The following is a 13927-nucleotide window of genomic DNA, read 5'->3' on the forward strand; positions in this document are numbered from 1 at the left end:
CTTTTGACAGGTCCTGTCAGCTTGACAGAACAAAATTCACTTCCTCAATCAGACACTCATTTGAAACAGGAGTAATTTCACTTCAACCAAACTACAGCTGTAATACCTTTAGCTATTTCTGTAGTTGGGACACAAAAAAAGAATCCATTAATTTATATCACATTTTTCTTGCTGACTCATTTAAAAGTTACAGTAACACAAGTCAAAAAATATTTACATCATGAAAAAACACCTACCGTTCCACTTTCAGAATAGTTACTACACATAAAAAGAATAGAAATAATGCGAGTTCAACAAGATGGGGAACTACAGGTCTGTCTGACCTCAGTATTGGGGAAGGTCATGGAGCAGACTGTCTTGACTGCAATCGTGCTGCATGTGAGAGACAACCAGGGGATCAAGCCCAGCCAGCATGGTAGGTTCTTTAAAAGCAGGCCCTGCTTCATCCACCTCATCTCCTTTTATGACCAGGTAACCTGCCCAGTCGATAAGGGAAAGGCTGTGGATGTAATCTACCTAAACTTCAGTAAAGCATGTGAGTCTGTTTCCCACAGTATCCTGGAGAAGCTGGCAGCTCATGGCTTGGACAAGTGTACTCTTCACTCGAAAAAATTGGCTGGATGGCTGGACCCAGAGAGTAATGGAAAACAGAATTAAATCCAGCTGGTGACCAATCACAAGAGGTGTTTCTCAGCAACTGCTACTGGGGCCAGCCCTGTTTAATATCTTTATTGATGATCTGGGTGTGGGGATTTAGTACACCCTCAGCAAGCTTGCAGATGACATCAACAGGGAAGTCAGTGTCAATTTGCCCGAGGGTAGGAAGGTCCTACAGAAGGATCTGGACAGGCTGACTGATGGGCTGAGGCCAATCCTATGAGCTTCAACAACACCAAGTGCTAGGTCCTGCATGTTGGTCACAGTAACCCCATACCTCGCTACAGGCCTGGGGCAGATTAACTAGAAAGAAAATAGAAATAGCGCAGTCAGCAGGACTAGGGAGGCAATCATCCTTCTGCACTCACCAATGGTGAGGCTGCACCTCGAGTACTGTGTTCACTTTTGGGCCCCTCACAACAAGAAAGACATCGAAACAGTGAAGCATGACCAAAGAAGGGCAATGAAGCTGGCAAGGGTTCTGGAGCACAAGTCTTATGAGATGTGGCTGAGGGAACTGGAATTGTTTAGACTGCAGAAGAGGAGGCTTAGGGGAGACCTTATTGCTCTCTACAGTAACCAGAAAGGAGGTTGTACAGGTGAGGGTCAGCCTCTTCTCCCAGGTAACTAGTGTTAGGACAAGAGGTAATAGACTTAAGTTTGCCAGGGGATGCTCAGGATGGATATTGGGAAAAAATTCTTCTCCGAAAGAGCGGTGAGGTACTGAAACAGGCTGCTCAGGGAGGTGGTGAATTGCTGTTCCTGAGACATTAAAGAAAAGGGGACTTGTCGCACTGACTGACATGGTCTAGAGCTGTCAAAGGCACAGGTTGGACTAGATGATCTTAGAGATCTTTCCCATCCTTAATTCTATGATTCTATGATTCGTCCTTAAAAACAGCCAAAATGGATGTCCCAGCTATGTATAATTTATCTATTTACATAGGTCACTCCAAAAGTAATGCCCCGTATTTATTTCCGTGGAAACAACAACAGATACAAAGAATACAATAATACTGTTTGATAGAGCACATACCCAGCCACAAAACGCTAATTTTCCACCTGTCATCGCCATTAGTAATGCATTTTCACCAGCTCATAAGAATCTGCACCAGAGGAGTCAACCCATTCTTGCCACCTCTGAAAAGCAGCACCCACCACCTCGCTGCGCAGTTTCCATAAATGTTCAACAAGCATTGATGAATGTCAGTGGGTGTCTTTCCCCTCCCCATATGGAAGAACTCAACTGCACACTTTTGCTTCACCCACACTTCCATGTCAGACACCATTTTGTCAGATCGCTCCTCTGCTGCCATCTGTTGCACAACAACATGTAACAGAAGACTGGTGGGAAGGTTCAACATCTGCTGCATCCCTCAACATTCACTTCTGCCATCATAAGCCAGCATAATAAAATTAGGAGGCATTACTTTCAGAACAGCCTTGATACTAGAGACCATTTGGTTCAGTGATTTCCAGAAGTCATCCTTCTAGATGAAAGCAGAGGAATAAAAAAGTATTTATTACTTGGAAACTCACTCAAAATAATTCCCCCCAAAATTATCAGAATCAGATGTTTAAACACTTAAACAAAACCAAAAAACACCAGTCCAAACAGTTGAGTCCTAGTGGCTGACAAAATATCCAACACCAAAAAGCTATACAATCTGTCCTATCTTTGGCACGATTTACTGCCTCATTGTAATTAAGCATCCACGTCATCTGTTCTTTGCTTTTCTTTTCCATTACAGGTTCATTCCTTTCTTTATCTTCCTTTTATGCGATGAACAAAAATATTTTCAAATCCAGTAATAAAAAACAATGCACCGTGGGTAGATTTCACCCTTTCTTTTATAGTGATTTTCATTACACTTACTATATTTTTTTCCATATGGAGACAGAAAAAAAATACTAATTTACAGTGGAAAGCTATGAACTTGTAGCACTTTGACACTCAGCAGTCCTTCCTCATTTGCAGGTCTCCAGCTGTGCTGTAAAATCTAAAGTAAATATCATTATTACTTTTTCTTCTTTTTTGTTTGTACCACAAACCAAGTATATCATTCTTTTCATCGCATATTGAGATGCTTTCAGCATCTCAACCAGCTCCTCTCAGTCAAAACACAGCTAGTGCAGCTACTCACTCCCACAATAACCTCCATCACTCACTCAGATGATTTCTATACATTTATGCACTCTTGGGATTTCTGATTGCTGTACTGTTCATAAGTTCATCATTCCAATGCTTGTGCTAATCCATCATGTCATATAGACATTCCCATCCTGCTTGGCCACTTTTGCTTTAAGAAAAAAAAAATCTGATTGCAGTAAAGGAGTTACCTACATAAAAGGGGAATGAATGAAAGATGCACAGGCAATCTGAAATTGATAACTTCCTTATTTTTGAGAGGATTTTATGCTTAAGCATTTTTTAATACAACTTCCAATTAAACAAAACTAAAAAGGATCATATTGATAAAACATTCACTACCTGAAGAAAAAGGGAAGAAAAGAGCTGGAAGATCAGAAACCTGAGAGTAGATAACATCAATCTTTTAGTTAAAGAAATAACCAGCTGCAAAAGGCAAAGAGTAACAGCACAGCCAGCAGTCAACATGAGTACTTTCACAGAGATGGAAGCCTTTGAAACCAACACTACTTAATTCACCTACCTCTACAGGAAACAGCAATTCAAGGATGAAAACAAAGATCATAGCTTAACATTGGCCCAAACATCAATTCCAAAATGAAGTTTATTCAAGTAATTAAAGTTACTTTAGATAGCAATGGCTTGTATTCTACTGCTAATTCTGTCAAATAGGATTTGTGCAACCCTTTCTGTTATCCTCCACAGATTTTCTTGTGTGTCAAACTCGTAAGACTTCTCAAAGCATACGGAGCCAAGAATAAAATTAACCGGGTGCAACAGAATTCTTGCCAGCTTCTTAGACAGCTGACTTTATCATTTCAATCCAGAAAGATGGCAGCCACTGTCTGTCACAGTTCAGGTTTAAATTTATCTCCAAAGCCAGTAGCTTCTAGCACCCTTTGCTAGGCAAAAATATACATTCTTCTTTCTCCAACATGGCACGTCTTTCTTTGCCAACTCTAGAAGCAGCTCAGCAGCATCTCAAATACCACAGCCACATTTCTCACTTCTGTTGATTCCTGAAGAATCACATAAAGAAGCAGAGGCAAGGCAGAATGATATAGAGATAAATGTGAAATAGGAACAGAGTGGTAGCTTAAGATAGGAGATTAAGAAGGTGGCAACGTTGGGCTTTCAGAATCCAGCTCCTAGAATCAGCAAGTTTGATGACTGCACCATTAAGCCAGATGTTATTTATCACAATATCAGGTGTCTATTTCTAGTTCTAAGCCAATTATCACAACAGTTCCACCCCTCCTTCACAAAACTGGACACTAAAGAGAGTTAGAAGTCTCTCCACAAAGCTATAAGAAAAAAAGAATGTAAGAAAGTAAGGTACCCTTAGCAATAAGGGTCACGACCAACTATTAATACAGACGCTGTTGAGAACTATTGAGGCAGCCAATTCATACTGTTTCAATTAAGGTACTGGATCTCATAAATGGAGTGGGCAAAATACACATACACTGTTATATTAACAGTAAAATATTAATGCCATAATGCAACCAAGTTCAATAGCGTGTCCTCCTTATCTCCTCAGAGCTGAATATATTGTGAATACTTCACAAAGGTAAATGATACAGAAAAAATAAAGCTGCAGAAAGCTCACTGCATACCTTCAAACTTCTGCAATTCTTGAATATTCTACCTCCCAGTACTTCAAGGAATGTCACATAAGATGTGCAATTCTTTAAATGGGTAAACTGCAAAACTAAATAATGAGCTTAGTCAAATACTCTCATCTGTGAGCAATCTTTCAAATTGACTTGAAATTTCTGGAAGAGAGAAAAACCGAGCTGACTAATCCAAGAGGAGTTTCAGTAGATAACAGGACATAGTAAGGGCAGCTAGAACAATCCTCTCTAGCACAATAGAAAACTTAAATGGAAAATGAGTATATAGCTTCCTTTTGTTTCTGCTGGAGGGAGTGGTCCACTGTCACACCTTTTTTTCTCTAACATAAACTGGGATGGGCAACTAAACTGCAATGTGGGAGCCTTTTCACCTTGAGAAGTAGAGAACTCAATAGCTGTAGTCAGTTAAGTGCTATCATAAGGAAATGGAAAAACTAAACTAAGAAATCTAACAGGAACTTTGAAATATGACGCACCAGAAAGGATGGGAATCTTAAAAAATCTGCAAGTCATTTTTGTTAGAAATCTATTTCCAAGCAATAGAAATCCCCTTTCTTTAACGTGATGATACATGAAAGGGGTAGCTCTCCAAGGCCACACAGTCATATACTCTAAATGCAAATCTTAATCTAGTTTTGAGACCTGCAAGGAAGAAAAGCTAACTCATAAATAGAAGTTAAAAATTAATCCCCTAAGTGCTCCAGTCTTCTGCTTTGTGTTACAATCCACTGCATCTCAAGAGAACCCAACAGTATTTCTCCAGTAACTGCAAACTATCTAAAGACTTAAAACTGTCAGCACAAAAGCATCCTGTAATGAAGTTTTGGGGAAAACAAACAAACAAACAAACAACAACAAAAAAAAAACACCTTACATTTTGCTTTACAGGCTTTCACCTCCTCCCTCCTTCAAATTACAAAATATTTCATGAAAACACCCTTTTTGAGTAGGAAAAGTTTTAACATGCAAGAGATGTGCTCCTGCCTTGAATGAAGGCAAATGGTAACCACGTACCAGAATAGCTGTCACTAGGCTGTAACAACTCTGTTGTGACAACACCACCAGGCTGTTTCATAAGCAGAGCTGTTACAAGTCTGCTGGCACAACCCACTAGCTGGAAACAACAAGAGCAGTAACAACCCTACTTTCAGTATTTTGGTTCTTCCATTCACATATTTCTTACCGAAAAGCATCTCGGATCTCAAGGGATATGAAGTTCAAAGCATTGGAAAAATAGCTCTGCTTGTGAAACAAAGCTTCTATAGGAAGAAAGAGCAAAAAAAGCCACAGCAGAAACAAACACACATTATTAACAGTGTTTTAACAGTGCTGCTAACATTATTAGCAGCAACATTATTGCTGCAACTGCTTCCAGGTTACTCTAGTTAGACATCCAAATTTAAATACTGAAAGCTCTCTCACAGAAGAGAAAGCAGTAAAGATTAAAAAGACACAGCTAATACTTTTTTTTTTTTTATAACTAAAAATCAAGCAATCAATAGAAAAGATGCAAAAGACAGCTACTGCAAACTAGAAATCCTGTTTCCTAACAACTGGATCATTCAAGAAAGCCCCAGCAGACTATATATCCAATTATTCAGGTGAAATCATTTGGCCCAGACTCCCAAACCCACAAGCCACCCAGTCACTTGACTATCACAATCCTGGGAGAATTCTTTCTAATCAAAGTTCTCATGGTAAGTTTTAATCAAGGCCCAGAGGAGGAAGGAAAAAAGATGAATTGTCTGATGTGCCCAATTAGAGCTGCAGCTTCACACTGCAAAGTTGCTTCACAAAATAATACGTCCATAACAAAATAAAGCAGGATTTGATTTTTAAGAATTGTTTTTCAGTTTGATCTATTTTTGGCTAAATATTAGGTTTTCAATCTGTACTCGGATGCAGAAGCAGATTAGTCCCCTCCTTCTTATTTCTAATAAAACATGTTAACATCTGGCAGCCCAGTTCCACGTTATTCTCCCAGACCAATCCATAATTCAAGTCCCAGATACCAGGCATTTTGCACATTGCTCTCTTCTTAAGGGAACCTAAAGGCAGAGCATGAAGAAGTTTCCACCTACAACACTTTGTTATTCTGAACATTTTAAGACCCCACTAGGATTGGGGAGGGATGGGCGAGTGGTTGTGCTGACCTCTCAGCTGAGTAAACAGGATATTTTCTTCATGTGCTTTACCAAGATATTCTAAAACAAAGCAAGAAATACTGCATGCTGTGGATTTCTCAATATTTGACCAGAGGTCAGAGGAACAATTTATTCCTCTTCTAAAAGGAATAAATAGTACAATTGACTTAGTGGCTAAGAGACAACATCAACCTTAAGTGAGAACTACAAAACAATTAAACAGAAACCAACAACCACACACAAAGCCACTCTGCACACCACAGCCTGAAATGCTTTTTGTCAGCTAATCCCTTTTTTGACACTAAACTTCTCATTTTAAAGCTAATTACATGAAATCCATCGATGAAGAATAAAACTGACAGCTAATCATCTGCTTTTTGAATTGATTCTTCAAACACACCAATGCCCAGGAAAGCCCCACATGGTGCTAACAAGTCCAACAAATAATTCAGTCTTCAAAGGACGTTATTTAGCCTGCTTCAGTTAAAGCAATGAATTTACCATAATAGCATGGGTTGGCATAACGAGGACAACCAGGCAATTTCTTATAAAGAATAATCATGATATAAGGCTGGATTCTAAGAAAAAGGGAAAAAAAAAAAAAAAAAGCCTTTTGGAAAAAAGAAGTTGAAAACAGCAAACTATAATGAGATTTATATATTCATCTAATCCATATCATTAAAATAGGACAGGGAGGAAATTTGGGAAGTCTCAACCCATTCAGTTCCTTCATTCCTTCTCTTTATTGGCTGCTATTTTCAATCAAGAAGAAATACACCAATCTATACAAGTAGCATAGAATTCTACGAAGATTTTTATTCCATTATTTTAGAGACAATACTTGCTATACTCTGGTAAACTTAACACATTAACAAATATACAGGACCTTTTTCATGAGGCTAATAAAGCAATACTTTTTATGAGTTGAATAAAAATATGACAACTTTGGTTTTGTTAACAAACAGTAAAAGCTCTTGTTAAAACCGTGTACAAAAGGCCAAACAGCATCCTCAATCACATCAACAATCACCACCAAAAATAAGTCTCAGTAAATCATGTTCTGCCACCATTCCCTTCTGTCCTTTCTCACTGAACATTGAATGGTGGTGTTCCCTCCCCTTCTTTTTGTCCTCTACATTAATACTCTGCTTTAATTCCAGTGAGAAAGGTGACCTCAGATGGAGGGAGGCAGGTGACCAAGGAAGCAAACAACCTGCAAGATTTCAGAACACCTTTTGAAAGCCCTCAATTCTTATTTATAAGCAGGCAGAAGGCAGGTTACTTGACCTGCATTCTACTGCAAAAGGTTATTTACTGTCTCTATAAAAGAAAAAAAAAAAAAAAAACACTTTAAAATTACTCTTTGTTTCAGTTTGCTTTTAACTTACAACATTGCCTCTTCTGTCCATACAAAGGGCAAAATGCAACCCAAAGTACACAGCTGTCAGTCCTCTGCTACTTCACAAAGATGCAGAAATCTTTTGGAGTAAAAGACTCATCCTCACTACCACCAACCTCAGCTTGCAAACTCCTTGAAAGCTCCTCTTTTGAATGTGAAACAAGGCTACATAAGAGATAGGATCGTCATAGCAAATCTATCTGCGCACAGCCGTAACAATGGGCAGGGTTCATGGAACTTGTGCCTTGCCTCTTTCATATTAGATGGGGTAATTTAACCACTTAACCTCCTGCAGTATCACCAGTACGGCCCATACCTGCGTAGTGAAGAGCGTTTTGTCTGGAATTCTTTGCCTGATGGATTTTCACCAAACAAATAAGTGCTTGATCGCCTACCTTTTGCTCATTATTTCAGCTAAACTAAGCTGCTTTGGCTTATTATTTACAAACCCAGAGCTTTCCAAGGGCACAGCTTAGCAAGACAACATTCCCTGGCTTTTGCAAATCTATTGTCTTCTCTCTTCTCCTTCTCAAGCCTAAGAGCAGGAATAGAGCACTACGAGAACAAACAAAAAACGTCCACAATCAACTGGGATAAAAGTTCTTCACTGTAAATATCTGCATGCTCTTATTTTACTAGTTTAAACAATACACACATTGATGCAACATCAATGCTCAAAATAGCAGGTTGAAAGCTTTCATAGCTTTCCATACTCCAGCCATGCAGTTGGCCTATTTGGGAGACAAATCTGCTGCTAGCCAGGTATATTAATTTCTAGTAAACTGAAGTCTCCCATTGCCTTCTATTTATAAAGGGAATTCTTCTATTCTAACCCACAAATTCTGCAGCTACTGCACAGCTAAGTATTTCCCAAAGCATTTTATACAGGTGTAGATACAAAAACAAGCATGTGAGATTCCTTAGGGCCTAAAAGAATTTTTGTTTTATTTTTACTGAACTAATAGCTGTGAATCTTCAATGGACTTTCAACCCATTTTAAGTAGTTAATTAAAAAAAAAAAAAACATTAAACAAACTCATTTTGGTAAAACAAATACAAATTTTACATTTATCTCATTCCGTTTTGGCTGTAAGCCCAAACTAATATGCCCCCTCACAGTAGAGACTGATAACTGAAGGTTACACAAAGGACTGGCAACCACTCAGTGGACAGGAGAAATGCTTTTTACTCTCTGCTCATTCTGGTCTCAATTGTGGTATCTGCATCTTCTAGTTTTAATATTTTATTATCATTATTATTTAAATCTTCAACAGTATTTTACCAAAGGCACTACTATTTCACATAGTTACTACCAGTAATCCCACTGTGCTTACATCTCAGAACTGGTTATATAGCTATAGCATCTACTTACTTTATTCTCATTTTTAAAATACTTAATTTAAAATAACAGAAATAACATTCTGTGCTGTGACCTCCAACAGCACAGGAGGAGTGTGCGACAGCACTGAAGTTCCACTCAAATTTAAGTCTTACCCATCAAAGTTCTTACTCTTTTCTTGCCCCCTTCCCTTCTCTCCTTCCTACCCACCTCACTTTTTAAGTTCTACTGAATATACTTTAGATTTTTTTTTGTCCTCGACAAAGCTGTCAAACAGACAAAAACACAATTATTTCCAAATTATTAAATAAAACCACTACCAATACCAAAGAACTCTTGAACAATAAGCAATCAAAAAAAATAAGCAATCAAAAAAGCTGAGATCAGCTGGAAACAGAAACTTCCACTGAGATTACAGGAGCTGGTAATGAACAGAAGCAATGAAGTTAAAATGAATGCGGGCATATTCCAAATGTTATATTTTCTTACATTTGGAAAACAAGCAGCCTATTGCTTTTACAGTAGCTCTTTGATTTTGATGTATGCATGTATTTTGATGGTGGCCTCACAGCAGGCAGTTTTCAAGGACAAAAAAAACCCAAAGTCCTGATAAGACAAATGCGTGCTGAAGGCCAACAATCTACAATCTTTACTGAAGTTACTTTTGTCATTAATTACATTAGCTTTGAATTTAATCAGTTTTAAATACTTAAAGGTACAAGCCTCGTGTGCTTAACATAATGAAAAGACCAGAGTTGATAAAATACACAGCTAAAGCAGTTCCAATAGATGTGTTCGTGAAAGCCACTTAAATGCATCCTGCCACAACTCAAAGCTTCAAGGAATTCAGCATTAAGAATGAAGAGAAGTAAAACAGGAATAGTTAAGACCTCAGTGTTCCAGATATGGTGATCTTCCAAGGTTTAGATGCAAACAGTTGATACTTGTGGGCTTGGGAAAAGGCACTGACTACTCAATACTTAGCACAGAAGTTATATATTTTACATTATCTCTAGCTTTAAGACTAAACATACAATGCCAAATTTTCTTAAGCAAGTTCATTCAATTCACTTGCTCTACAGTAATCACAATTTTTCAGTTTTTTTTTTTTCTTCCCTTTTTCCAGGAAGAAATTGCACAAGTTTGGACTTTTATGAGAAATTCTTGGGGAAAAACAAAAAAAAAACCCACACCATTTGCCTTGAGGCAATGAATCCAGTGAATCCAACAGCAAATTAGACAACGCTTTGGACGATAGAGTGCTTATAAAGCAAGACAGAGGATCTCAGCAACACTGACTTCTATTATTCTAGCAGAAGCCTTACAGTAACCTACCACAACAGGCGTCCAGCATAAACAAATCATAGAACTTCAATATGCACACAATGACTCATACTCACAAGTTTTATGAGTTACAACTCATCAACTGAGCCACAGTAGCTACTCAACCTGAGTAGCTACTCAGGTTGACCATGGCAAAAAGCAGTGATTTGACATAGTTTCAAAGCTTTCCTTCTAGGATGGCTATGTTGCTTTAAGCTAAACACAGAAATTTCAGTGACTACCTAAAAACAATGATCAAGGGCATTACATCGTTGTACAAAATTACGGCAGCTTAAATAAAGTCTGAAATGTCTTTTAAGTACCAACGGACCATCCTTATCAAAAACACCAATGATGCTGCCGTGACAGTATGGAGACAGACTTGCGTATTAAATGTTAGCACTGATTAATTGAATAACGCTGAATGGAAAAATCACTTGGAATTACATGCAACAGCTTCTGTTGTTTGTAAAATGTTCTTCATTAGAAGAATTCAGAGCCTTCATATCTTGTTCATCAGTATAGGTGTCCAAAATTGGGAAACTTATGTCTTTACAGTACACAGGTTTAGGTTTCCCACTTACTCAAAACAACAGTTCCTAAGGAATTTCTTTTCCATTCTTCTAGATTTTTTAATATAGCAGAAGTGAATGGCTAAAATTGAGAAAAAAAGTCATTATTTCAGATTCCTATAAATAGTAGGATGTAAACTAACAGAAAGAACTCTGTAAATTTGTCTCATCAAAAGACAAAAGAACAAAATTTAAAGTATAATCTTACAGCAACTATATCTAAAACAGAATCAATTACATCATTAGACCTACTATAGCCATGTTTACAGGAAGAGAGTATAACCTCTACACAACCGATCTTTGAGACAATATTTATCATTCTGTATCCTAAACAGCGTCACTTTTTGTAATCACTATTTCTCTTTTTCAAAAGGGATCAACAGGAACAAGGGTGAGGCAAGCTGCAGAAGGTCATTTTATAGGCCAAACACAGCAGCACAGCCCAGGCTTACAGAGGCCCATAGAGTGCCTCCCTCCTTCATGTTTCAGAACTGTTATTTCCCTATGTTGTTTTTCACCCCACATCGCTTCATAAAAGGTTCTGCTTCATGAATGACTGCCTCAATTCTGCACTTGAGGTTGTGAAGTTCAACCATAAAAAAAAAGCATTACAAAAACGCATCTGCCAGACTAAGCTGATAAATCAAAGACGCATCAGACTATCTGTCTAAAGTACTGCTAAATCAAGAACATTCTGTACAGTATGTTCAAGTGCGTTCAAGTTCTTGATCCCATTTCATTTCAATAACTCAGAAAGACAGACGGTTATTTTTATGGCACTAAAACATCACCAGTAGAATTTTTACCCCAAAAGATTCACTGTTCTGACATTTTAACTCTCACTAATACTAAAGCTGGGCTATCAGGACAATTAATCTGATTATTTCTACACTCCAGGGTTGTCCAATTAGTAGAGACAAAAAACCAAACAAACAAAAAAAACAGAATGAAAACAAGAGAAGAAACAGCAACTGGAAAAAGAAAACAGAAATATTCAGTCATCTACATTTAAAAACAACATGGAAAAAAATTAAGGTAAAGCAAAGCAGTTACAGGTAAGGTAAGAAAAGACAGAGACTACAGCCACCAAACCAGCGATCCTTTGTCCTGGGCACGTCACAATAAATCCCCATCCACTCCGAACAGCACGCAGTGAAAGCGATCCATTCTCGCAGAGCAATTTCTACAGCTACTATTTAAGACTCACTCCTTCGGAGCAGGTACGAATAAATAATTCAGCTGGAAAGACCTGTCAAGCAGCAGGGTGTTTCACGCCACCCTACCTCCAGCAGCCCCATCCATCCATCCATCCATCCAGTTAAGCCAAACAAGACGCCGGCCGCCCGCAGGACCGAAGCCGCATCACGATCTCGTTTAACACAGAGGGGACAACAGGGCCACGCGGATTCGAGCCCGCCTGTCGCAGCCCCCATCAGCGACAGTTACAGCCCCAGACAGACGGAGCCCTTGCCCCCGTCCTTGCCACCGACCTGACGGGGTCTCGACGGGATGCCCCTGCGTTCCCCCCGCGTCCAGCACACCGCCCGGCTCCCCAAACCCCACCAAGGGACAGGAGCAGTGCCGAGGCCTCCCCTCTACCCCCTCACCTCACCTCCGAGGACCTTCCGGGTCGGGGCCATCCTCGCTAGGCCAACGCAGCTCGCTCCCTGAGCCCTGCTCCCCTCACCTTCCCCACAAGGCCGCTGCCCTCTCGCTTTCTTCCCTCTCCACAACAGGGGTCCGGGCTCGCTCCTCGGCTCGCCCCTCAGCTCGCCCCAGCCCTGCCGGACTCCTCTTCCTCCTCAAGCGATCCCGTCTGACCCGCCGCTCCCCTCGACCGCCCGCACGACTCCCCCAGAGCGCTCCCGCCGCTCGGAGAACGGCTCGCCCGGCTCCCGGCCCCGCAGCCTGCCTCGCCGCAGGCCGCTCACCTGCATGGACGCCATGATGGATCCTCCCCCTCCCACCGCGCCGCCAGCCCGCACCCTCACAGACGCAGCGCCGCGCGCCCGTCTCCCTCCCCGCCCTCGGCGGTCACGTGGCCGCAGGGCCGCGCATGCGCCGGGAGGAGGCGGTGCGGGCGGATGCTGAGGCTGACTGGCGAGGCGGGCGGGCGAGTTTTGTCCTTGGTCTTGCTGCCCTCACCGCGTGGGAGGGGTGAGGGGCCGGCGCGGACCGCTGCCGGCCTCCTCCCGCCCCACTTCAGCCGGCTGGCCCGGCGGGTGCGCTGCCTGCAGTGGGACTGTCCAGCAGGGTCCCGTCGGGCTGCTGCGCGTGCGGGGCCGTTGGGAAAAGCCTGCTGAGCGGGGGGAGCGGGGACGCGCGGCTGCGGGCAGCGCTTCCGCCTGAGGCGGGTTGGCACCAAATGGCCGGTGGGGATCGCGTTAAGGCCGGGCGCCGCTCCGCTTGTGCTGTGCTGCTGACGTTGTTCCTAACGGAGGAAGAAGCTGCTCTTTGCCTCCCGTGCAGCACTACCGCCTTTCTGTTTGTTTCTTTCTTTTTTTTTTTTTTTTTTTTTTTTCTTTCCCTGACGTTGCAGGGACAGACGTGCCCGAACTAGCAAGGGCGTGTTTCAGATGGGAGCATTTCTGGATTGTTTTCATTTCCTGGAGTGAACTGTTACGCCTTTTGCATCAGGTGCCTTTGCGGTGGCTGTGTAGGTGAAAGCAAACAAGCACCGCAGTCAACCTGCACGCAGCCCATAAAGCAA

At 41.0% G+C, this 13927-nt stretch overlaps 1 protein-coding gene across 4 annotated transcripts in view; it reads right to left on the reverse strand.

Moving 5' to 3' along the window:
* UBE2W (ubiquitin conjugating enzyme E2 W) overlaps positions 1-13303 on the reverse strand; it is a 33209-nt gene extending 19906 nt beyond the window's left edge. Inside the window, exon 1 of one of the 4 annotated variants that reach the window (XR_004159285.2) lies at positions 12825-13047. Coding sequence is in view for 3 of the 4 variants with exons in the window: in XM_003205124.5 (XP_003205172.1) it covers positions 12825-12857 (33 nt within the window). In the remaining variant the exon portion in view is untranslated. Of the gene's footprint in view, positions 1-7972; positions 8009-12824; positions 13048-13148 lie in introns of those variants that run through there. The other 3 variants (XM_085221291.1, XM_003205124.5, XM_085221290.1) reach the window with 3 other exon arrangements.
* Positions 13304-13927: the final 624 nt, after the last annotated feature.

The sequence above is a fragment of the Meleagris gallopavo genome, chromosome 3 (assembly GCF_905368555.1).
Source record: "Meleagris gallopavo chromosome 3, MGAL_WU_HG_1.1, whole genome shotgun sequence".
NCBI classification, from domain to species: Eukaryota; Metazoa; Chordata; class Aves; order Galliformes; family Phasianidae; genus Meleagris; species Meleagris gallopavo.